The sequence below is a fragment of the Dipteris shenzhenensis genome, chromosome 3 (genome assembly GCF_047967505.1).
Source record: "Dipteris shenzhenensis isolate YYH24624 ecotype China chromosome 3, Dip_SZ_1.0, whole genome shotgun sequence".
NCBI lineage: Eukaryota > Viridiplantae > Streptophyta > Polypodiopsida > Gleicheniales > Dipteridaceae > Dipteris > Dipteris shenzhenensis.
In genome coordinates, this window is record NC_141598.1 from 39,084,032 (window position 1) to 39,111,165 (window position 27,134).

The 27,134-nt window shown below is 44.3% G+C and overlaps 1 protein-coding gene across 1 annotated transcript in view; it reads left to right on the forward strand.

Annotated features, from left to right (window-relative positions):
• LOC147903782 (tRNA ligase 1-like) overlaps nucleotides 1-27,134 on the forward strand; it is a 253,182-nt gene that overhangs the window by 171,148 nt on the left and 54,900 nt on the right. The window contains exons 12-13 of the mRNA XM_087401184.1: nucleotides 4,944-5,095; nucleotides 24,521-24,552. Of these exons, the coding sequence (XP_087257310.1) occupies nucleotides 4,944-5,095; nucleotides 24,521-24,552 (184 nt within the window). The remainder of the gene's footprint in view (nucleotides 1-4,943; nucleotides 5,096-24,520; nucleotides 24,553-27,134) is intronic.

Sequence of the window (27,134 nt, forward strand, 5' to 3'; positions counted from 1 at the left end):
TCGGTCGCATGGTTATCTCTTACCAGGCCCCAGGTGTTTTATGAGGGTGAGCCTTCTTCTTGGGCACTCTCAGTCCGCCGGCAGGTGATAGAGCCCTGCTCTCTACAGGGTGTACTACTTACTCCCTTCAGAGCTTCTCATGTTTCAGTGGACACCTCTTGGGAGATTTGGGCTAGCATTTCCTCTTGGCATATTTGGAGAGCCAGATGTACTGAGGCCTTGGATGGCACCCAGATACACCCATTATAGGTTTTCACGGGTATTTGGTCTGACACGGTTCACACTTTGATAGCCATATGGGCTAGCATGCAGGACCCTTCACAGGCAGCCTCTTCTAGAAGGACTATATTTCTTCGAGTTTGGAGAGGTTCTCCCTTTTTCTCAGAGGTTTCTACTGGATTGAGATGGCACTATCAGCCTCAATCCTTTCTTTTTGGCTCTTGAGCTTTTCGTGCATTGCATGATGTATCCCGTATGGAGCTTGCTCTAACGGTTTTTCTTTAATACTTAATAGAAGTCTCTTTTTGCAAAAATAAAAAAAAAGGGCATTGCCCGTCTTCTCGGCAGTTTCTGGATTCTCAATGATAGAGGCTACGAGCAAGATTCCCGACTGTTCTCTTCGGGAAATTCTTCCGGCTCTTTGGTTTTCATCCACAGTGACCAGAGTTTCATCTTTTCTTGTTTGGGCTCACTATTGGGCACTTTGGACTTTATGGACAAACCACAATTGTAAAGTCTTTAGTGATCCCAATTTTTCTTTGTTTGCTTTCTTTAAGCATTCTCTGCAGCAATCTTTCTTTGATTGCTTGCACACTCACTAGGTAGATCAGGATGTATATTTGGCTTATACTGAGATCTTTAATTGATGTATTTTCTAGCGCCTCTTTTCTTTTTTTCTTTTGCAAAAAGAGACTTCTATTAAGTATTAAAGAAATCTGTTACAGCAAGCTCCATACGGGATACACCATGCAATGCATGAAAAGCTCAAAAGCCAAAAAGAAAGGATTGTGGCTGATAGTGCCATCTCAATTCAGTAGAACCCTCCAAGAAAAAGGCAGAACCCCTCCAAACTCGAAGAAAAACAGTCCTCCTAGAAGAGGCTCCCGTGAAGGGCCCTGCATGCTAACCCAAGTGGCTATCAACGTGTGAACCGTGTCAGTCCAAATACCCGTGAACACCTGTGATGGGTGTATCTGTGTGCCATCCAATGCCTCTGTACATCTGGCTCTCCAAATGTGCCAAGAGGAAATGCTAGCCAAAATCTCCAAAGAGGTGTCCATTGAAGCATGGGAAGCTCTGAAAGAAGTAAGTGGTACATCTTGAAGAGAGCAGGGCTCTATCACCTGCCGGCGGACCGAGAGTCCCAAGAAGAAGGCTCACCCTCATAAAACACTTGGGGCCCAGTAAGGGATAACCATGCGACCAAGCCCTAAGTCATGAAGAAAGGGGAAGTATGAAAAATGCTGAGTATCCGAGCAACCCCTTTCCAAACAATCCTTGCCTGACTGCAGTCCCAAAGGCAATGTCGCACTGACTCCTCTATAGAATGATAGTGAGGGTGAGTGGGATCAGCCCCAAACCGTGATCTCCACTGGTTCACTGCAATCCCTCCATGAATAGAAAGCTAAATGAATGGAGTGATCTTTCTATTTCTGAGGGATTTCCAAAGCCTCCTCCAGAAATTCGTACGTAAATCTGCGGTGATGAAGAAGCTGTCCCAGTGGGGGGCTTTGGAGGGAATCCAACCCCTAATGCTCAACTGCAATCTCTTGGCATTACCAACCGTGAAACAAAAGAAGGGAATCCCCCTCTCTCGGTGCCTCTTTTCTGAGGTGACTATTCTTGTAATATAATCAATCAAAGCTTTCACTAAAAAAAAAAAAACTGCGTGTATGTAGAAGAGGCACGCTTAGTCATGACATAAGTGATGATGTAATACAAGGCCCCCCACATGGGGTGGTACCTATGATTGTGGAGTTCCTATGATTTAGGAGTCACCTCCTTTGATGTAGGAGAGGTGCCATTGATGTAGGAGATTATTGCAGCAGCCGTACAAACATGTAAAGCTGAGCCCCCAACATCACAGCTGATTTCCACGGTTAGAGAGCTCATCCAGGTGAAAGTGACAGCTGAACCCAAGGTTGACATCCAAACAGAGATCCAAGAACATCACCTTCGGAAAGAGAATGCTATGAAGATTCGAATAGGGGGAATACCCGATTGGCAGCACGAGGATGACACTTTCGAGGAGGCAATCAACAGAATCAAGGCTGCAGTCCCGGCCATTGATTGGTCAACAAGCCCAACTGATGACAAGAATGATGATGAAGAGGATTCTTCCCTAGTTTATTTATCGCCCAAGAATGGACACGTTGTCATCACCTTCAACTCGAAGACACTCAGGAAGAGGATTCTACGACAATCCTATAAGCTGAAGGGAACAAAGATATGGATTGCTGAGGAGCTTACAAGAACCCAACTGAAGAACAAAGCTACCGAGCTTGCTAAGGTTCGGGCAGCCAGGGAAACAGGAAAATGGGCAGTATATCGTGACGGTCTTGCAGTGATTAGAAAATTTAAGACAAAATCTAAAGACCCTCAGTCTTAAACTGATGTAATGGCCACCCCATAGCCTAGTACTTAGTTCCTTTTATGTTTTATGTTCTAGGTGTTTTGTTTTTTGGAGGAATCTGATGATACTCCCAGGGAGGTTGCCTATGGTTCTCTCTGTACTGATGTATAAGCAGGTCTCTTTTGTCCCATAGACCTTTTTAGGCCTCCAATGGACATTAATAAACTTTCTTTCTTTCTTTCTTTCTTTCTCCCATTCTATAAAAGAGAGGACTTCCTCTCAACTCAATGGAACATTTTGTCATTTGGTTCCCACACTCTTCTCCATGATGTCCATCTTCTCTCCCACTCCCCAACATGTGGTATCAAAGCCTCCTTGAGCCCCCTAGCCCATTCTAGCTTCAATATGCCACCTCATCATCTTCTTCTCGACCCTCCACCTTCTTCTTCATTTTTGCCCTCTTTTCCATCAGATTTTGCTTAGCTTTGTTCTCTCCATCTGCTGCACCATTTCCAGAGCCCTCTGAACTGAAGTTTCCTCCCCCTGGGACGCACCTCTGGCTCAAAGTGTTTCCCAACATTTCGCCTGTGTCAACACTTTCTGTTCTCTGCGACTTTTGACGAAATTGCGCCTCTACAGAACAAAATTCGACCTGCCCTTCAAGCACAAGTTAGGCAATGCCACGAGCTTGCTGTTGATCAAATCTGAGGTCAAATGCTTGCTAGAGTGTGGAGAAACAAGCAAAAGACCAGTCGGAGAAGGCGATATTCTCATGAGCAACTCTGCGCATTTTTTGGGCAATCCTCCTAGGTGGACAATTTCTGGTATAAGATCTTCAAATGCGCATTAAAAGCCCTCTTAGTTATGCTTCATAGAGCTTGAATCAAGCCCTCCAGGCTACTCTGTTTTTCCACGATAATTTTGGGCATTTTGGTTGTTTGATCCTTGATGCAAGTATGGAGATGACTTAGTGACATAAAATTTTTAGTTAATAATGCCTAGCTGTTGTTCGTCTTCCAATGCATCATATGTGAAAGCAAAGAAGAAGAAACAAACACCTAGATATGTCAATAGGAAGATAACAAAACTTATGAAGGAAAAGTCACATAAACCATATTATTATTTTGATGCAAAGAATTTAGGATTTTTTGATTTTATGGCTTCCAATATGCACTTGTATGGTTGAGACTCATAAGCCATTTGTAAGAGAGCAGACACGGCCTAAACATAAAGGTAAGACCCTCTCATGGCCACCTTTAAGATAGACAAGTTCAATGGCCAAGGTTTTCACACTTGGCAAATGAAAATCAAATTTGTGCTTATGAAAGAAAATTTGTGAGACTTGGTCAAGCCAGGGAATCAATCATCTCAAGAAGGTGAATCCACCTTAACCAAAGGTAAAGGGAAGGCAAGTGACTCTTCTTCAACTATACCTGCAGATGCTAAAAGGCTAGAGAAAGCTTATGCAATTATTGCATTAGGTTTGGGAGATGATTATGTGCATCATATTTCAGATTTGGAATCCCTTGCTGAGGCTTGGCAGAAGTTAGATGTGTTATTTGGTACCAGCTCTTATACTTCTAAGTTGAATTTGAAATTAAGTTCTTTGAACTTAAGATGGATGGGGACAATGTTGCAGCTCATGTTAATACTTTGAGGAGTCTTATGACACAATTAGCCTCAATCAACTCTCCAGTTACTGAAGATGATGCTATGGCTGTGCTCTTGAAGAGTATGCCTCAAGACTATGATTATGTTGTGACTACTTTGAAGAATCTTCCCCAACCCACACTAGAGGGCATCATCAATGCTCTATAAGAGGAAGAGAGAAAGAACACTTTAAGAATGGGTCAAGTGCACACACAAGCACTTGCAGTAAAGTTTACATCAAAGAGCAAGTACAAGGCATGCAAGCATTATGGAAAGACCAATCATCTTGAAAGAGATTGCTACAAGATCAAATCCTTGTACTTATTGTGACAAGAACAATCATGATCTGTAGATCTATATTGGCTTTTTATTCAAATTTCCTAATAAACATTTCTTTTCTCTGAGAAAAAAAAAAGATAACACTGGATCTGTGTTTGAGGGCTTAGTCCATTGCTAATGAGTACAAATGAAGGCGCGTGGCATTCCATTCTATGTCGTATTGATGCTTTCTTGTTTGTTTAATAATTTTATTCTATTTATTCAATTAAAATCTGGGTTTTAAGTCACGATTGGTATTTTTACAGACCGAAACATACAAGCTTATTTTGGAAACTAAAAAGTCAGATTTATGAGGTTCTAGTGGTGTCATATTGGACTCTGGCGAAGTGGTCTTTTCCTATCTGATGGGATTATCTTGTTCTATTTGATGATACTATTCCAGGAGATGATTCAACTATTACGAGAAAGAAAGATGCAAGTCCGTTATCCTTGCCATGCAAAGGGGTTCGACATGAAAAATGAAATGTCTCATTTCAGGTTGACAGTGCATGTTCTTCAAGACAATGTTTTTCGCAGATATCAGAAGGAGCTGAGGTAAGTTTTAGTACAAGTAGCTACTTTGGTACTAAGCCAGGTGTTGAATCGAATGCTGTTTTGCAGCAAATAAAGCCCAATAAGAGTTACCCATTATATATTCTTTGTATATGACGATAGTGTTTTTAAAGCAATCACAGCTCCAAATTTTAAGTGTATAGTGACGAGATATTCTTTGTATAGTGACGATAGTGTTTGTAAAGCAATCACAGCTCCAAACTTTCAGTGTATACGATGGCAGGATTGGAACAGAACAAAAAGTTGAAGTTGTCTGAAGTATGTAAAGTGTACTACCATTTTTGCCATAGTTGTTCCTTAAATCATATAATAACGAAGGATCTTAAGGTAACTTATGGAAGTTTCAAAGTTATATCATAGGGTATCAATGAACTGTGTGGCTTTTGCCATAGGTGTCTTTTGAACCTTTCATGAAACCTCTTATCTTTTGTAACTCATATATTCCCTTTGACTAAAGGCTGCTCCCTATCATTTTGATTTGTACTGGACTAAAGTGTTTTTGCTCATACTACTACAATTATTCCAATCTTCCCAAGCCCTTTCCAACCCATTTCCAGGTAAGGATTCTTTTAGGAAAGCCTACACAAACTCAGCTTAATACTTTGGAGTCATATCCTTTCCCCTAAGGCTCATCCACCATTTATATGCTTTGTTTCCAAGGGAAAGACTCGCTTCCACGACTTGATTTTCAAGAGGGGTATTCGTGAGCCGATCAAAGTCTTGCCACTCGTGTTTTATGGTGTTCTTATTTCTTTCTTTTTTTGCCCCATTGAATATTTGTGGCTTTAAGTCTTTAACAATATTCAAGGTTTCTTTAAGGCGAGAGGTAGTCACCTCAATTGGACTTGGAGGATCTGGTGATTTTACTACAAGTGTTACCAATTTAGAATAGGATAACTTAGGAACGACTTCAGTTAGAGTTTTAATGAGCGGTTAATAGACTCTAACCATGTTTCTATATTTTTGCATTCGGGTTTCTAGCTTTATGAATTCCGAGTATGGAGTTCCGTAATCACCATAATCCACGTCCTCCAAATCCATAGTTCTTTGTGTGTTTCCTCATGTTTTTCCTCTTGAATAATGGCCTTGCCTTTTCTTGCTCTTTCCTCACTCTCACTAGAGCCATCTTATTCTATTTCAAAATAATCTGCTACGCGGTGGTAATTTTGTGTCTCTTGTACATTTAAGACCTCCAAGCAGGAAAGATACTACAGCTCTTGTTGGCAACATTCGAGAGCTTTGAAAGCAGACAAACAGCTGCAATACTTCAACGCTTTTGCGTGTAGACTCCATACAGTTCTGAGATTGGCTAGATCGAGGAATTTATTGCTCATGCATGTGGCTATAAGGGTTGCCCAGCTTTAAAATACTAATTGCAGTGTGTCGGGTGTCAATGCCTCTTATAAGATATTTGTTATCAGCCAGCTTCCATATCCATGGTTTGAGAGCCATATCAACCTGCAAATTTGTTAGTTCCTTTGCTTTTGACGTTAGGACTGGAAAGTACCCAGGCTGGTTGTCATAAGATGAGATGAATCTTTGTCGTGCACTTACAACCATACTAAGTTGAAGCTTCCTAGCTTACACAGCTATGCTCTAATACCAATCAAACGTAAGATAACTAAGAGGGCTCCAATCTCCATCCAGACTCAGATTCCACTCATGAGCTCCAGAAGATACCCTCCTCCTACTTGGTTGAGCCTCCCTGGCAATGCTCAACATCTCATGGCAGATGTCAAGCAGGTAGCTCTTCCATGTGGCAGAATCCAACTTCCATGGGTTTTTGTGTAACCCACGGCTGCCTAGAAGCAGTGCACGAATAATGTTAATCCCTTAAGGCAGTTCTTTTCAGGGAGGGGGGGGTGGGGGGGGGAGGCGAGGAAGCCCTCAAGGCTTTATTGTCTGCCCAAGTAGACTCAATAGGCTGCCTTGTAGCCATGGCCACGTTGCAAGAACCACCCATACACAAGTGCAAACAAGAAAATACGAATAAAGGAATTTTATTGAATCTGCTGAGTGTGAGTACATCTCCTGCGATGGATGGCACATTCCTATGCTTCCAATAGCTAACTCAATAGAAACATCTCTATCTTATCTCCATCTACAATAAGCTCTGAAGGAAGGCTGAGTGCTTCCCATCTCCCAAACTCTTTGCATGTGCCATCCAACCTCATGTGAGAAATTTGGTCTTGTAAGTGTCTGTGGCTTTCAATTAGCCGCCCCCAGGCTATCCGTTGGAAGACTATCCTTGAGCATGAAGTTGACTTTCTGAATACACAACATCGACCGTGTTATGTTAGTTGTAATACCGAGGCCATGATATAAGCAGAAAACCAGAGTGTTAACTGTGGTTGCTGAATGCGGGCTAAGACATAGGAGTATCCCTATGTCTAGGCATTAGGCCCATGCGACGGCTAATGAGATAAGCTCCTTTGTAGGACACATGGCACCATTGGAGTAATCCATATGTGAGCACTATGCTTGGAGGAAGGGTTCTAGAGGAAGCTCCAACTAAGAAGGAACTCGAAAGGAGAGTTCATGCAGAGAGTATAGGGAGCTTTCCATACGCTTGCGATTCAGTGAGAAACGAGCTTTTTGAGCCCTCATATTTATATATATGACATTGGTATCAAAGCTAATGGGCTAGCCTTGTTACTATTCCTTTGGCTTGAAATTCTAGTATTGAGATCACAAGCTTGAAGATTCGCTAGGCAAGAATATTGTAGCTGATCTTTTTTGTGATGACCAACTTATTAGCTTCGCATAATAAAGAGCATAGCTACCATAGTACTTTATTGGACATTTTGCTTGGCAGTAGAAAGAAAGCATGATAAAGAAAGTCAGAGCCTGTGAAGACTTCTGTCATCTCAGGTAGTGCAATCCCCTTGAAGCATAAAGAATTCTCAAAACAGCCTTGGCGATGCACATCAGCTCTCTAGAGCTTGCAGAAATACTGTACAGGAGCTAAGTGGCAGCGGGCTTGAAGAGGTACAGTGGCAAAGCATTGGCGGAATTGAGCAACCAAAAGAGGAAGACCTGGAGACAATTTTGCACAAAATGCACGAAGAGGTGCGAGCTTTGATCCATTTCAGTGAATGGCATATACTGGCCTTCTTGCGACTTTGTGAGGTGGCTGGAAAACTAGCCGCATGATAGAGGAAGTGTTACATTAGCCATAATTGCAGAAGCCAGACGCTTGGTTATGGTGAAGCGGGAAAGCAAAGGGCTTGGCAACATTTGCAGTTAGTGGGGACCTCTAGGGTTTTGGTCTAAGGTTGTTTGTAGGCCTAGGCAATTAAGCCATGCCCCTCCTGAAAGAGGCAATGATATCACCCTCGGATCTCATAGTAGACTAGGCAAACACATAGAAAGTGCTCCTCTATCTAGATCGCCTCCATCTGGCATAGTGTTCAGGTCCTCTGCCCTTTGGGTATGCCTGTAGCTCTCCTTGCCTGAATCCTCAGCTGATGTGACGAGACTCGCAACTGACCAATGGCGATCCTCAATGCATGTGAGACTCTCCTATCCTCGAGGTACTGAGGTCTAATGACGAGACCATGCTCAAAGAGCGGCAAGAAGTAGTCATCGTAGAACGGTTTTTTGCATTCTGCATTTGTGTGGATGCTTGTTTAGTAGCTCCACCCTCAAAGCTCGCTTGTATTAGGATTTTCATAGTCTCATAGACCCATCGATCTTCCAAAGACTTTAATAAACTTTCTTTCTTTCTTTCTTCTCCCATGGGCCCATTTTGGCCTTTAGTGGACAATAATACACTTTCTTTCTTTCTTTCTTTCTCTCTGTAGTTTGATGCCATCTTTCAGACAATGATCTTTCCTCCACAGAGTCTGGTCCTTACCCCAGTGGAAACTACCGAGCCTAGCATTGGAGTATTCCAGGCGGCTCGAAGATAGCGGTGTTGATACAACATGGTACACACGGCTATCCACATAGTTTCATAGTCAAGGCATTCAGATGGACAAACTTCCCCCCTTTCAATAGAGCATGGATACACCACCCGAGATGATCCCAAGAGATGAGATCAACCGTATCATGAAGTTGGACCTCCTCCAGCTCCATACATCGAGCTAAGTACTGAGTACAACATAGTCATGTCGGTGGTCGACTACATATTAGTCACATCATCATCATCATCATCATCATCATCAAGACATCAAGGGTGGACGAGGCACTGGAAGCATGAAGTCAACGATAGAGTGCTATCAACCACTCGAGGGTGTGGTCTTGTGACGTCTCCTAGTTATAGCTCTATGCCTAACAAGGGCTACAGTAACCCCTATTAGCCGTGCTCTGCGACGCGAAACATGGAGGAAATATCCCCAAGTGTAATCTATGCGCCCGCCATCCTCTGTGTGAGCTGTTGAGTCACTGTCTTTGGGTCCCGATCATGTTGAGGTCTTGTCTCGGAGGCACTAATTGGGAGGAGAATTGAGGTCCTTCCATTTCAATATATGTGGCTGTAGCCACACATGTTTTTGAGATTATTAAGATTCCTCCCTAAGGAAACTACCTCTACTCAATACCACACACTTATATATTGGTGAACACAAAGATAAAAACTTTCTCTCACTATGTCTCACCATATAGCACCACAACACTCAACATAGCAGACAACAAAGACAGTACACAATGGACATTGTTCAAGTCTGCAAATAGTATTCACAATTGCAATGGATGGTAGAGTCTGTCCATGTGGAGCCCCAATCCCTCAAACCATGTCTCTGTGCGTGCATACCAGCATCATTGGTCACCCCCTACCAAGCATGTCATAGAGGAAGACAATGCTAGCCGTGGCAGCCTGCTACGTTCAAAGAGTAATCCCCATAGTCCCTGACTCGGTACAGATATGTGATAACCTAAAATGCAGCATCTAGCTTTAATGGAGATGACCCAAGCTCAGCCTGAATGATTTAGTGAGGAACAGATGGCTTACTGTGAATCATCCATGATACCATGAGAACTTGTAGCCATTCCACCGGCGCCCACTCTGTATCCGATAAGTCTGGCCCTCAACAAGGGCTGCCATACATTTCTGCTGGGCGGACGAAGGATTCAAAGAGCAGCCCCTTGGTCCATGGATCCTAAAAGTGCGAGCGAAGGTACTGCCTCTCTAGTCTAGCCAATGAAGCGTATCCTTTGCCCAGGCGTGCTTGCATCGCGGGTCTCATAGTGAAGATGGGTCCGGAGAAGAGAACCCCAAGGTACGTGTATGATGAAACTATCTCAACAAGTGGCCCATCAAACGTGAACTACTCCTGGCGCATTACAGCTCGAGATGTATTGAAGATCATAACCTTAGTTTTACCTAGGTTGACCTTTAGATCATGGGTCTCATAGTGAAGATGGGTTTGGAGGAGATAACCCCAAGGTACGTGTATGATGAAACTATCTCAACAAGTGTTCCATCAAACGTGAACTGCTCTTGGCGCATGACGGCTTAAGATGTATTGAAGATCATAACCTTGATTTTACCTAGGTTGACCTTTAGACCCATTTGGGCGAGCATGCAAGGATCCTCCAGAGCAGCCACTGCTAGGAGAGTTACTTTTTTCAGAATTTGGAGAGGATCTCCCTTCTTCTTTGAGTCTTCCTCAAGGTTGAGATGGCATTTTCAGCCTCTCATATTGAAGATGCGTGTATGAGGAAACTATCTCAACAAGTGTTCCATCAAACGTGAACTTCTCCTGGCGCATGACGGCTCGAGATGTATTGAAGATCATAACCTTGATTTTACCTAGGTTGGCCTTTAGACCCATTTGGGTGAGCATGCAGGGATCCTCCAGAGCAGCCACCGCTAGGAGAGTTACTTTTTTCATAGTTTGGAGAGGATCTCCCTTCTTCTCTGAGTCTTCCTCAGGGTTGAGATGGCATTTTCAGCCTCTGCCTTGGTTCATCATTAGCTTATTTTGAGCTGTTTTTTCCTCATGCATTGGATGATGTACTCCCGCATTTGAGCTTGCTCTCGCAGTTTTCTTTCATACGTAATGAAGTAATTTTCTTGAAAAAAAAAAGATCATGAGACTCACAAAAGGACTGAAGTGCGTCAAGGTGTCTTTGGAGTCCCTCTGCAGAGAAAGATAGAAGAGCCACGTCATTTGCATAAAGCAATATTTGGATCAACGTGCCAGCAAGAGAGCAACCATCCCCTCCTAGTGTCTGCATCACTGTCTCAAGCTGGTCTATGTAAAGTCCAAACATGGTAGGTGATAAAGGACAACCCTGTTTGACCCCAATAGAGCTCATGATCTCGTCTATCCACCTAGATTCTGCTCGCATGCCTGGGACTCTCTCGTAAAGTGCCATGACAGCCTAAATGATCTCTTGGTAAAACCCCAAATCCTATAGGCGCCGTATGAGGTGGGCTCTCAGGACTGTGTCAAACGCCTTGCGGAAATCCACAAAGCAATAGTAAACCCTCTGCTTCTGTGCCCTTGCCTCCTCGTTGATACACTCAAGCGTGAGAATATGATCCATGGTGCCATGATCACGTCAGAATCGAGCATGTCCTGTTGCTCTAAGTCCTCGACACGCTGCAAACCTGCTAACCTCGAAATCAAGCACTGATGCATAGATCTTGGACAAAACTTGTCCGATCATAATGGTCCTGTAATTCTCCGGGCTCATGGGATCCCCTACCTTGTTAATGGGTGGAATAGTGTTAATAGTCCAGGTGCGTGGAAACCCCAAATAAACAGCTTTGCTAAGATTGGGACTAGGAGGTTAATCCCATATGCAATGAACTCAATGCATAGCCTCTCATGATCCTTTGCTCGGCCATTATGAAGTTTCATTACGACATCCTTCACTCCCCCCGCAGTGAAGAGGGTGCAGGATGTGGGGCGTGGCATATGTGAGAGGTCAGGGGTTGGATGGTTTTGGATGTCATATAATTTGCGTGCATAGTTATACCAGACCTGAGTATTGGTGAGTGGTGAGGGGGACCGTCCCTCTAAAAATCTCTGCCATAAGTCTTTAGAGTTGTTACTAAACGAAATGTTCAGTAGTTCCTCCTCGTTCCAGCGAACGAAATCTAGTTAGTTTCTTCCTATGTACCAATCGACGATACTTGTGTAGCATCTCTAGTTTGCTCGGAAGGCTGTTTTTGGTTTTGAATCTGAGCTGACGGTGTAAAGCCTTACACTCTTCAACGTACCAATTATTACACTGTACAGTCCCAGGAGGTGGTGGGCGTGCGGAGCGAGTAGTGTGAGGGAATGCATGAAGGGTAGCCTTGTGTAGTGAGTGGATGATGAGGGCAGCATGGTCATCTAATAGGGTTATGAAATCAATGTAAGCAAGGAGTATGTACAGACGGTCAGAGTGAGTAGGTGAGTGGTCACAGTCGATGCGTATATCATGACAGGTGGAGTAAGAACTCAGTGGGGTGGAGGGTCCAATGCAACAGCAGGGAGTGGAAATGCTAAAGAAAAGGTAAGCGTGATCTGCCCTTGGAGAAAGAGGTGCTACAGTGAAATCGGTGATGCATGATGTGAAGGCAGGGGATCCCATGATGTAATCAACAACACTAGAACTTCCCCCATGTGGGAAGTATGTGAAACCACCCGAGGTGGGCCATCTCTCAAGACCTGCCGAGGTGAAACCACCCGAGGTGGGCCATCATCCTGCGAAGGTCTAACAGGGCCTGCTCATAAGATGTGACTTGCCCTGGTCTGTCATCCGAAACCCATATCATACTTGCATCCTCAAGGTCAACGTCTGGCAGCAGAATGGAATCATCCTTGAAGTCAAGAAGTGGTACTTGACGTGCACCTGTCCTCGCGTTGAAGTCTCCAACTAGGAGTACTTCTCCGCGGCTCGAGAAATTAACAATGGACTGATATAGGGCTGCAAATGGAGATGTCTCAACCTCATCTTGAATATCTCTCGCAAAGTGGGAGGTCTCGGGAGGGAAGTAGCATACTGCAACAAACAGATCCAGGATGTCCGCGTGTCGGTATCCTGGAATGTGTATCTCTCTACTCTATTGAAATGGTCCCCAAAAGGGTGGATCTATAGAGATCTGCTACTCCTCCTGATCCACGTACTCCCCCTGTGTCCTTAGTCTCATCTCTGTAAGCAGACTCCCACGTGTACCCTTTGACTACTGGTAGTGGGTGCTCTGGACTCTCATGTGTCTGTGTAAAAGACTATGTTGCAACATGTATAGGATTCTAAGAAGTACCCTGGTTCCGACCATAAGGTACCATTATAGTTCCAAATGGTGTAGGATAGGCTCTCAGAGATCTGAGTCTCATAGACCCCACCTCCTTATGCGGAAGGAGGGGGGATGATACTCGACGGGGTATGTAAGAAGTCGTTCATCCCGGACTATTGCCCACTTCCCCTCCTTACGGGCCTGATCACGCTGCTGCAACAGGGAGAGCCTCTCCTCAACCTGTAGTGGGGTGAGGTCCTCATCCATGGAGATCGTTGGTTGATCTCGTAGGATTGACCTGCATCGTAAGGTCGAAAGTCGTGCCTGAGCGTCATGGAACCATATGATTAGGGGATGCTCTGGGTTGGGATCTCTCCCCACCCTCCATGCCCTCTCGATCTTGTGCCACGAAAGCCGTCGCATCTGTCATCGGCGTAGCCTCAGTGCGTGGGATCCCACGAACTCTGATGTTGAGGGCCTTACTGGCTCTCTGTTGCTGCTCCAAAGGGTAGCCGAAACGGTTGCCCTTGCGAGTTTCCGTGTGGCACTTTGACCCATCTGGACATCTACTCAATCATCGATTGCATGCTCGCAATTTGGGCCTCTACTACCGGTGTGCTTCCTGTAACTGTACGAGTAGAGGAGAGGTCCTCCCTGATCCAAACCATGTCCTACCTTAGCACCTAGATGATATTGGCCTACTCTTGAATATGACAAGCGTGCTCGTGAATATCCGAGCCAAGTCTTGAGTGAACCTGGCTTGCTCCTGTGTGTAGCGGGCCAGCTCCACTTCCCTAGCTCGTATACTATGTACCTCCACGAGTAAAGTCTCCCATCTGTCCGGGGGATCAAAAAGACCTTGTCCGAGCTGAAACTGAAAGGGCTGAGGTACAAAAGTGGTAGGGTGTGGCAAGATAGTAGGCGGTGGTTGTGCAAGCTAAGTAAGGAGAGCGGATGCCCGAGGTACAAATACGGGTGTCTCAATGGTCCCAATCGGATAGGAGATGGAAGACTAAGTTAGTGGCAAAGTAATCGAAGTGGTATGAGGGAGCGGTGGCTGATTGAGAGGGAGAGGGGATGGGAAGGTCGAGACAGTGGCCTTGCGTGCATCACCTCCTGTGGGGGTGACCTAGGTGGTGGAATGGCTAGGGTCTCCAAAGTAGTGGACGAAGAGGACTCAACAAAATGCCGCCTGTCACGGGAGGGGTGGCTAAAGTTTTAGACTTGATTGGCATAGTTGAAGTAGACTTCAATGGTAGGGCTGAAGTAGGCCCTCTTGACGCAGGTGAGGGTGTAGATGTAAGTGGAGTAACTCTTGTAGAAGCAGATGTGACTGTGGTTGATGATGATGATGATGATGATGATGATGATGATGACCCTTTATGAATCGCTTGACTGTCCACTCCAAGTCCACTCCGGTTGAGGCGTCTGTCGACATCCTCAAGCTTCGATTGCACCTGCTGAGGTTTGTCCTTTTCCTTCTCAGTATCTTTTCCCCTTTCTCCTTTTTCCATCGGATAGAGAACTAATTGTTCTTGCCGTTTTTCCCCTTACGTGGGCATAGTGATTCGGGACTGCCCCATGAAGATCGGCAACACCTAAGTGGAGGCCACAAGGCCACGTGGCAGTCAAAAGCCACGTGGCAATTGATATAGCCATGTGACACGTGGCTATCAGTTGGAGGGTGGCGAGGCTGAGTTGGCGAAGTAGGGTGGAGGGAGTTGGAAGTGAGAAAGGGGCTGTAGCGGGGTCCCTAAGTCACCTAAGATAGTTAGTCCATTGACCTAGGATAGTTAGGACATGTAGTTAGTCTAACCTAACCAAACCATGAATTAGCCTAACTCTACTTAGAGGTTGACCTAACCTAATCCCAACTAACTTGACCAACAAGCTAAGGTTCTTAAAGGAAGCAAGGGGTGGCATCGTGAATAGGGGGGCCTGAGGGCATAGCCCACGGGGGCATCGCAAGCAGCATGTGATGGGCATGAGCGGAGCAGAGCAAGGGTGACAGACATGAGCGGAGCAGAGAAGATGGCGATGGTGTGATGGGCGTGATGGGCGTGGAGCTGAGAGAGATAGCGGAACGTGGAGCAGAGAAGATGATGGGCATGACGGGTTACATGATCGCTGAGCGACGAGCGATGGCCAAAGCGTAGCGATGAGCGACGAACAAACAACAAAGTAGTGATGGACGTGATGAACTAGCAGATCAGAGTAGTGATGGACCTAGTGACGTGATGTGACGACAGAGCAATGATGGGATGAACAGACTAGCAACGACATGAGCAGACCAATAGATCAAAGCAGCGACGTGAGCAAACCAGCAACAACGATGCGGCGTGACACGACGACAAAGCAATGATGTGTGTGTGTGTGTGTGTGTGTGTGTGTGTGTGTGTGTGTGTGTGTGTGCCCTGGTAAAATCAAGCTGTGAGGATTGAGCTACTAAACGAGCATCCACACCAATGCATAATGTAAAAATAATTCAGAATGATGGCTAAGTATTAAGTACAACACAGTCATGTCGGTGATCGAACTACAAATCAATCACATCATCATCGTCATCCTCATCAGGACATCATAGGTGGATGAGGCACTGAACGCAGGAAATTGGCGATAGAGTGCTATCGGCCACTCCAGGGTTCAGTCCTGTGACGTATCGTGGTCATAGCTCTACGCCTAACAAGGGCTTTATTAACCCCTGTCGGACGATCTCCAATGGTGAACATGGAGGCGATATCCGCGAGTGTAATATGTGCGTCTACCCTCTGTCTGAGCTGTCGAGTTATTGGCTCTGAGTCCCTATCATGTTGAGGTCTCTTCTCGGGGGGGTCCAGGAGATCTAGCTAAAAGAACTCCATGATAGAGCTCTGGGAGACGTCTGCCAAGGACGAAGTCTGCTACTGTCTCCGTGATCGAAGTATCCTCTTGCGGTGCCTAATTACCTTATGAATGAAGCCTGCCAAGCATCTTTGATCTGGATAGGAGAGGAATCGGCGGGACAGGGCCCCATAACTATCTCTGAAGTGACAGTAGAAACACCCGTGGATCTCATAATAGATGGGACACCTAAAGATGAAGTGCTCCTCTGTCTCCTACATATCGCATAATGTGTATAAGCTCCTCTCCCTAGGTAGACGCTCTACATTGCCGCTCTCTATACAAAGTTTATGTGAAGAGACCCAAAACTGCCAAATAGAGATCCTCAATGAGTGGGGTAAGTGGATCTGCGTGTACCCTGGTGGATGAATGAAATTGTCATCTGTGATATGTAAGCAGTGATCTTTGTAGAAGCTAAGCTTCACTGGGAGTTCGCTCGGTGCCAACCAGGTTCGGAATGTGTGTAGCTGTAAGAGATCCTCACGGATGACCTGGTTGACATCGTGTGACATGAGGCGGGAGAAAGGAGCATCCAAACTGTACTGGAAGGGAGGGAGTCTGTCCATGTGGAGTCCCAACCTCTCAAACCATCTCTCTGTGCGTGCATACTAGCATCTCTGGTCACCTCCTGCTAAGAGTGTCATAGGGGAAGACAATGCCAACCATTGCAGCCTCCTACGTCCGGAAGGGTAATCCCCATACTCTTTGACTCGGTATAGATATGTGATAACCTGAAATGCTGCATCTAGCTGTAGTGGAGATGACCCAAACTCAGCCTGTATGATCTGGTGAGGAACTGATTGCTTACTGTGAATCATGTGTGATAGCATGAGCACCTATAGTCGCTCCACCCGTGCCCACTCCGAGAATATTCCCCTGAGTATCTACCACATCATCAATGAACCGGATGCCCAACTTCATGAGATTGTAAGCTTTGATTGGTTGTTGTACAGCAAGAGGAGAGTAAAAAACAGCACTCCAGTGAAGGCTTTCCAGTCGAAGAGATGAAGCTATAGAAGCACGATCGGGAGACCATGTAATGCGAGAAAGCACCTGCTTCCAATCCTGAATCAAGGTAGTAGAAAATGGACAACCAGGTATTTTACCTTGAAACTTGCCAAGTACTACTTCCCATGGATCAACTAGCCAATGCCCATAAGCATTTGTGCGCATCTGGCCACACAAAAATGCCAACATAATAGACCATGGCTGCTCTTGCTGAGAAAATACCCTTAGCATAGTGATCTTTCTTGCCAACACATGAAATTTGATGTTGAGAATATTCAAACCTCCATGCATTCTTAGAGAGCAAAGCAGGTCCATTTTGAAGAACCTCAAAGCTTTTTTCTGAAGCTTAGTTTTCCAAAAAATCTCCATGGCTTGAGACATAAAAGAAGAGAGATCTCGAGATGACCAATGTAATAAAGGCAGGTAAAACTGGATATAAACTAAAACAATAGACTCGACAAGCCGAACATGCAAAGGCCAAGTGGAGATCTTCCAATATTCTAATTTGTCCTGAATTTTGTTGATAACCCAAGACATTTGTTGCTTATTGCTGATTTTCCAGCCAATTGGATAACCCAAATGTCTTACTTGTTGGAATCGGAGTCCTAGTGTGTGTGGTCCTAGAGTCCTAGGAGTGTCGTACAGTTGTGTGAGTGTGAAGAGTCTTGAGGCCACTTGTGCCACCTCATGTGGTAGGTGTGATTCCTCCCCTAGATTATAGGATCTAGATTCTCTTGTGTGTGACCTCATCTATGAGGTATCAGTGTGGGAAGATAAGGGCTGCCCGGCCTATAAAAGAGGCAATGTACTTGCTGTGAGATATCATCTATCTATCTATCAACATCAGTTCGTGCCTCAGCTTGAGAGCAGAGTGGGCAGGAAAGGTTACACTGCCATTTTCAATGCAGTATCAACAAACTTGAAACATCAGAGGATAAAGCATGTGCTCTTACCGAAGCCTACAGAAGTGTGGAAGTTAAGAGGCCTACTTAACCAACAAGTAGATGATTATATTGGAAATTATATGCATATTGAAGGAGTGTACAAAAGCAACAAGGGGACCACTGTATATTTGTCTCCAATCATGTGTCTCTCACCCTCTCCCCATTTTCAACAGCTGGTATCAGAGCCACCTTGAAGCTCCTGCCTGATGGCATTCCTCTCCTTGTGAGCTCCTCTTGTAGCTACTCGTGATTTCCTCTTCTCCTTAGCCTCTCCTTGAGGTGATGAGCTTCATCAACGAGGAGCTGCACAGCTACCTTCCATAGCTGCGTATGAAGGGGAGCGAAAGCAAAGGGGAAGCACTCGTCATGGAGGAAGCGTCCTGCCCATCCTTTGCTGCCACACCTGCGCCACTCTTCTGCTGCCTCTACTTACGCTGCATGCACCACCAGATCTGGAGAAGCTGCCGACCAGCAACAGATTGAATCAGTTGGCCTCCCTCGCAATCTGCTCACGCCTTGCCCATTGCTGCTGCCGCCTCTCCGCTATTTTCCCTGGTGTTGGCTGTGGGGTCCGAACCCACACGCGCTTGTGCGCCATTCTGCCCGCCATCCTGCGGATCTTCTACCTACTCGAGCCTGCTGAGTGCCCGTACACCCACGCTGCTTCTAGTTGCCCACGCAACTTCTCCTACTGCCCACGAAGCTAGACCTGCGAATATCTTCATTTGTGTGTGTCTCTCTTTCGTTGTCCAAGAGCTACCACCATGCAATTAATATGTGATTTGTGTTTGGGTAGGGTGTTTCATTTATAGCTCATTTATAGATCTTGATGGTGTTTTGGGAAACATTTATAGCTCCTTAAAAAATTTTGGTGGTTGATGCTCATAGATTTGAAATAGCAAATGTGCAGTGATGATTGAGAGGAGGAAGACAAACCTACTAATACTTCATCCCCTCCTACATGACCCTTCTCGTCCTCATGGCCATGGGAAACATTGCTAAAGATGTTGTAATTGGCACCATACCGTAAGGGCATAGGGCAAAGTTGAATTTTTATTTCTTCAAGGACTTTTAAAGAAATTATGTTATTAAAAAATTGTTTTTTAAATTTAAAAGCATAAAAAATGTTCATTCAAGACCAAGTTTTTTGCGACCGGGTACCGAAAACCACTTGATAAGTCAAAGTTATGCAATGGCATTTTTGTTGTGGACCTATAAAAAGGGGTTGCATCAGCATTCAAAATTTCCATGCTCCAAATCACTGTCACACGACATTGAAATTTTTATATTGGATTCATGCTATGCTTTCATCCATCAACAACTTTATGCTCTTCACGTAATATACTACTATCTATTTATCTATGATGGAATCTACATCTACATGGGTAACACCTCATAGGATGGTAGCAATACTCTTAGCACCCTGGCCATTGACTCGCACGTCAACGCAACTCTTACTGACCCGAAGCTGCCCACGTTGCTGCTTCAGCTCTTGCCCACGCTATAGCTCCTACCCACGCAACTGTTGCTCTACGCTGCACCTCTCTGCCCACGTTGCAGCTCCCCTTTCGTAATTCCCTCAGTCGGAATGGATCAGATGCTGCAGCAATTCAGTCGTCATTTTGACTGCCACAGGCCCTGTTCGTGACCGATTTCGTGCCCGAAACCCTAATTTTCGCCCCTTTACAATTTATGCTCAACTTCTCGAATTTTTTGGGTGTTTTCATGATGTGAGGGTTTCCAACCGTTGAACGAGAACTCTTCTGTCAGAAAGTTAGAAAAGCCCGAATTTTCTGCAAACCCTAATTTTGCAGCAACCCTAACCCAAAAATTTAGGGTTTTTCTGTCATGTGTCTTCCTTTGGCATAATTGAAGCTTCTACCATGTAAAATTTGGGCCTTTTTTGAAATCTGAGTAAACATTGTAAGGGATTTAGACACTGGCTGTAATAACAGCTAAGACCTTCCCACCAATGGATAGCATAAAAAACTCCTCGTTCATCGAGAAATTCTCAAGGAGCAATTTCCCAACTTGGTAGACAAAACTCCGGCTTCTTCTTATGCAAGAAGGCATATGGAATATCACCAATGGCAAGGAGCCAAAACCCCAAGGTGATGATGCTAGAATCAGTTGGTGGGAGAATCAAAATGATAAAGCAATGGCTATCATTGGCCTAGCTTTAGCTGACAACCTTATCCACCATGTGGATTTTGATAAGACAGCAAATGACGTTTGGGAAAAGTTAGAGAATTTGTTTGGAAATAAGATAAATAATTCCAAAGTATTTCTCAAACAAAAACTCTTCAAGCTCAAGATGAAGGAAACTGAAACCCTCAATGAGCACTTGAGCAATCTTGGGTCAATTCTCCAACAATTATCTGCCATCCGAGCCATTGTTGAAGATGATGATCAAGTTGTTGTACTTCTCTCAAGTATTGAAGACATTTCCAAGTACAATGAGATCCTTGCTGTCCTAAGAGTCAGCCGCAATATGAGCTTTAAGGATATGGTAGCTCATCTCATTGATGAGGACCGTAGGCTTACAGAGAAAGCAGAATCTTCCTTCGAATCTAGCAAAGCATTCTTTCTCAAGAATAAGCCCACGAAGAAAGGAAGACCTCTTAAATGTAATTACTGTCAGAAACTTGGCCATCCAGAGGATCGTTGCTTCAAGAAAATGGCAAAGGTACAAGCCAAAGAACATGCCAATCTGGTTGCGGAGCAGAGCGAGGACGAAGCGATGAAGCTACACCTTCTGGACCTGAGGAACAAGCCTGCACTGCTGCTATTTCTGGTCTATCCCTCCATGAGGTGATAGATGAAGAGTGGCTTTCTAAAGTCATGTGTGTTAGGTACTCTGCCTTGGGTAGTCCCCCTAAAATGATGTAATAATTTGTCATTTTTGTGTGCCTTGTCCTACAAAAGGCTCCACTTATTTCCATGTACCCAGCTAGGAGATAGGGGGGTTGTTATGTCTTTCCTTTATCAGGCATGGCCGAGTTGATCATGCATCCATGATCAGATTTGAGTCTCTGATCACATTGATACCTAAGCCATGAGAGTGCTTGGTTCAACCTCTGAATTATACTCAGTTGTTAGCCTTTGAGATTGCCTGGGATGCACAGTCTGGATGATGTCATAGTTTCTCACCCTAGCTCCGAAGGGGGGTTTGTTGGAATCAGAGTCCTAGTGTGTGTGGTCCTAGTGTGTGTGGTTCTAGAGTCCTAGGAGTGTCCTACAGTGGTGTGAGTGTGAAGAGTCTTGAGGCCACTTGTGCCACCTCATGTGGTAGGTGTGATTCCTCCCCTAGATTATAGAATCTAGATTCTCTTGTGTGTGACCTCATCTATGAGGTATCAGTGTGGGAAGATAAGGCCTGCCCAGCCTATAAAAGAGGCAATGTACTTGCTGTGAGATATCATCTATCTATCTATCAACATCAGTTCGTGCCTCAGCTCTTGTCTCCAATCATGTGTCTCTCACCCTCTCCCCATTTTCAACATTACTATGTTCTCTGGAGGAATAATCTGACCTGGCCAAAGGACAGCATGCCAGTCACAATGCTTGAGAGGCAAGAGTTTTGATTTTTGAAAATTAATATTTAGACTAGTTGCCAACCCAAAATCAGAAAGGGTATCCATCAATAAACGAAGCTCCAGAGGACAATTCTTTGGCATGAAGAAAGAATCATCTGCATAGGCCTGTGCAATGAAAGGCCGCGAGCCAGGAATCTAGCTTTGGCCCAAAACCAAGTCTAGACATGATTTGAGAGACATAATCCCACTGTACGGTATCAAATGCCTTTGCCACGTCCACCTGCATGACCAATACATCTTGAGCTGAATATTTAGCATATTCCATTGCGATGAGAGTATTGGAGATATTATCATGTATATTCCTTCTTGGAACAAAACCATATTGCGTGGGATGTAGACCATCATGAAGAATATCCTTTATCCGAAGAACCAACATTTAGCAATAAGTTTATATATAACAGGCATCAAAGTGATGGGCCGCCAGTCAGTCATAGTCTCACATAGGAGTTTTTTGGGCACAAGCTTGACCAAACCATGCTTCCAAGCTGAAGGAAGATGTTGATGCTGCCAGGCTACATTAATGATCTTCAAGATTGGACCCTTCAATTCAGCCCAGAAGGCTACAAAAAATTCAACTGTCAAACCATCCCAGCCGGTGGATTTATGTTTACCCAAATGTTTGAGAGCATCATGTTAGAATTATTGTTATAATTTAGCAGTGACCAATGTAATGTAATAAGTAGGTTAGGGGCACTTTTCCCCCACTTAGAGGTTTTTCCCCCTACCCACAGTTAGTTTACTAACTACGGTTAGTGAAGGATAAGGTTTTGTCACTTAGACAAAACCTATCACTCTATTCAGTTGTAACACACTCATCTAATTGCAACTATCGTTTTCAGCTCTCTCACTCTCCTGCTCTTGCTCTCACACTTTGCTCTATCCCTACTCTCACATTTGGTATTAGAGCAGGTTTACCTTGCTCCCTGCTCCTTGCCCGAAAGCTTCAGCCCGCTCCTCGTCCGTACAGTCCGTACATTGTATGGATTGCTTCCGTACAACCTTCGTCAGGAGTTCGTACATTTCTGTGCCTGCTCCGTACAGCTACTTCCTCAGCTCCTGCCCGTACTGTACCTTCAACATTGCCGTACAGCCGCCGTACAACCTGCGTCAACTGATTCTATACCAGCCCCGTACTGTACCTGGACTGTACATGTCTATACCAGCTCTTCGTCTGTACTGCTATCCTTGGTTGCCTTCCGTACAAGACGTACGGACTGTTCCGTACAGTCTTCGTACCTTCCGTACATTCAACGTACAGCTTGGTCGTACATTCTGTACTATTTTGCCATACAGCCTGCAGCACACAGCTCGTCTGTACAGTACGGCCATCCGTACCTCTGTCGTACAGTCACCGTACAGGCCGTACATCCATATGTCAGTTTCGTACTAACAGTTCCGTACATTTGCATTTGGCCTTCTAAGCAGGTTTCATTCCTGCAGGCATTCTTGCAGTTGGTCGTCTGGCAGACATTTCTTTAGAAATAGCCATTGTTTGGCGTAGTTCTTCGCGGGCAGACATTGCAAACACTTTGCAGGTGTTGAAGAAATTTGGAGCTGCACTTGGAGCAAGCATTGCAGACAGATCTGCAAATCTGGTCTGAAATTTGGGGCTTTTGCTCAGAAATTGCAGATTTAGATTTGCCGTTCAAGGAGTCACGGCCATGCCAAGCCAAATGCGAGAGAACATGTTTCCAATCCAAAAACATTTGAGAGATAAGAGGGCCACCTCTGACTTTGCCTTCAATACTTGCCAACAAAAGATCCCACTGAGTAGGCCTCCAATAATTCAAAAGCAGGGGTGGTAATTTGTAGAAGCAAAAAACGCATCATAGCAGCCCAACAGTGATCTTCATGCAGAAATTGCAGCATCATTTTCCCCTTATGAGCAAGAGTATGGACGTGAATATTAAGAATATTCAATCCCCCATTCATTTTTGGCGAACATAACTGATGTACAAGAAGTAAGCGCAAGCTTTTCCTGCCATGTTTTGAACGCCAAAAAATTTCCATAATAGTGGACATAAAGGAAGTAAGATATGCCTTGGTAAGGAAGATCAAAGGCAAATAAAATTGAATATATGCCACCAAGATAGATTGAGCAAATCGGAGCCGAACATGTAGAGGCCAAGTAGCCAGGTTTCAATATTCAAGCTTTTTCTTTAATTTGGCAAGGACCCAATCAATCTGTTGACGATGGGTAATCGTCCACCCAAGAGGATAATTAAGATGGCGTACTTGTTGAGTTGGCAACAGAATTTCCTCTGGCCATACAAGACTATGCGAGTCTTTTTAGTGCGAGGGCAATAGCTGAGATTTCTGAAAATTCACATCAAGGCCCGCAGCCAATCCATATAAAGAAAGAGCCTGCATAAGCGTGGAGAGATCCCTTTTAGTGTTTCGTGGTACAAACACACACATACATGTACATACATACATACATACATACATACATGTACATGCATACATACATACATATGTATGTATGTATGTATGTATGTAGAGAGAGAGAGAGAGATGATATGATTGTATTTATGTCTACACGGGACACTTTAGGATCTATGGGGCTAGCAATTTCCATTAACTAATAGTACATCCAGGGAAAATATTACGAACTTGCTATGTAGTGAGTACTTGTTGGGCTAGTTTGTGTGCTACTCCTAGTACTTTGTTGCAGTGTTTTTTAAGTAGCTTCATAGAGAGAGAGCGAGAGAGAGAGAGAGAAAGAGAGAGAGAGAGCGAGAGAGAGAGAGAGAGAGAGAGAGAGAGAGAGAGAGATTTGAGGTTATTACCTATTGTTGTTTTGTAGGAACAATCCGGGATTGTGGCCTTTGTATAGAGGTATCTTGTCTTGACTTAGTTGATTGTTTGACTTGTAAGGAAAAGGAGCACCCTCTTGCACCATTTCCCCTCTCTCTCTCATTCATTTTTTCCTTTGGTCATTATGGTATTTATGTGATCAAGTATGTGGATTGACTACGTATAGTAGGAATGGTCTTCTATTCTTTTGTTGGTAAATATGCATGGGAGGCTGGCTGTGGCGCCAATGGTAGGCTTATTGAGATGAAATGTGGCTGCAATCTCAACTTTATTCCAAAAATATCTTCCTTGTCATATTTCAAATCATCGTTCCTGATGAATCTAGGCATATATAGATTTAGTGCTCCTAAACTCTATGCCCATGCAGAGGGGTGGAATATTAGGCAAAGTTTCTTTTGACACAGCATGGTACGATGATGCCTTATAGTGATCCCCAATTCTTTGGTACAACCCATGCAAAGGGGCAGGACAATAGGTGGAGTTTCCTTTGACAACCTGATGCTAACATGGAGCTTCAATGGATAGTACCAAAGAACGTTAGAAGCTAAAGTGGAGCCTTAAGAGGAAGTGTGAAGCAGAAGTGCAAGGGAATGGGAGAGAGATTAAGTGGGAAAGAAAAGGAGGTAGAGAGAGACGAAAGAAAAAGAAGGATGTAGACAAGTGCACTGGAAGAGAAAATGAGGGATGGTGGGAAAAAGAACGAAATAAATAAAGGCTATTAAAGCCTCCAAAGGCTGAGGGTATATGAGATTCAAGAAAACCAAAGACAATAAAAGCTAATGGATGGAGCCACTAACTCCCAAAGCTGACAATTGACACGAGAAGAGTAGGTAGAGAAGAACACCATGATGTCTCCATGGGAGTGCACACATAGCCTAATATAACTGTGCGCATGAGAGCCATGGGTGATGTGGGATCCTTGCAAGAGCCCTGCAAATACTGCGAGAGTGCCTCTTTAAAAAAGGCTTTGAATGAGCATCCTTTATAAAAAAAGCCCTCTGTCGTGCCCATGTCTCCCATTTAGAGATTTTCTATTGCATTGGAGACAATGTTTAGCTTGGTATAAAATCTAATTTTCTTCCATAGAAAGATTTCTAACATGACTTAGCTCAGTCAAAGATTGGCATGTAACTTTACCATGAGCAATGTGGTCATCAAACGCATTGCATCCAATCCGCTTTTAAAAGATGTTCTTTTTATTTGGAGAAACTCTCATATTTTTGTGCCAAAACGTCGTCACTCTAGCAATGACTTCCACACTTAGGTTGTCTCTCCTTTTCTTGCGTTATATTGAAGCCCATAGACTTCTTGGATTGGGATGATCGTGCATTGCTTCCACTCTACATTCAATCATTGGAGCCACGTTGGTCCTTCTGGTTAACAACATCTTCAACATTGTGTGACCAAGCTGTTTCTCCTTTGTTTCAGGGGATAACAACATATCTAATGTCACTCTCTTTGCAGGTAGATGATCTAGTCAATGCCAAAGCGAGACTGTTTTTTTTTTTCAAAGAACCAAAGCGAGACTGTTGTGATAGGGGGTGAACAGCTTCATAAACCATGGCCTTGTATGTGTCATGCTCCAAATAGCTATTATTCATCATCACAATGAGTAGCCTTCTTTGTGTAAGCTGATCATCAGGCATTTCATGAACAGAGATCCTCAACCACAAAGGGGCATGATCCGAATGCATAAAAGCATAATCTGCCCATAATTTAGTAGTAAGATAATCATAGTGCTGAGGATTAACCGTGTACCAACGATCTAGACGGGTGCGATAAGAAGACTGAGCATTATGCTGAAAAGCATAGCGTGGCAACATTGGCTGTGATTCTTGCCAAAGGTCATCAAGACTAAGCTGATGTAATAGATTTGACCAATGATGGCGCTCAAAAGCCAATATATGAGTATGGCCGAAAGTATTATACCCTAGGGAGGAGCATTATTAAAATCCCCACAAATAAAGGCATGCTGTCTCCAGGGGTAGCCTTGCATATCAGCCCAAATTAAACCTCTACTGCGAGAAGATTGAGGTGCATAAACCGAGGAAAATTCAAAATTTTATCCCTGAATGAGACACTATATAATCAGCCATCTGCCTTAGCTATCATTGAGGGCAACAACTGGCTGAAACTCATGTTTGACCAGAAAAACTACACCTGAAAAAGTGTGCTCACCCGCATAAATTATGTCATACCCAGCAAAATGCCCATAAAGACCAGCATACATATGCTGGTTATGCTCTTGCATTGCCACTATGTCAGGCTGTAATTGATTGAGATAGCCCCTGACAAGTTTCCATTTACTAGGATCACATAATCCCTGTACATTGAGAGTCAAACATTTTATATGTGACAACATATTTACAGAATATGTACAGCTGAGAACCTAAAGTATCAAGTATGCATTTCAATCTCAGGATCCGGCACCCAACCCTGAGAAGATACAAGTGTCTATGGAGAAGACAAAAGACCCGTAATTTCCTCTTCAGGAAAGAGGGTGCGACTTGCTGTCACAGCAGCCCAAGTAATACCAATTCCTGAATTTTCTTCAGGAGAACGACTACAGTCGCTGCTAGCTCTTCTCTTACTGGCCCGTTGAT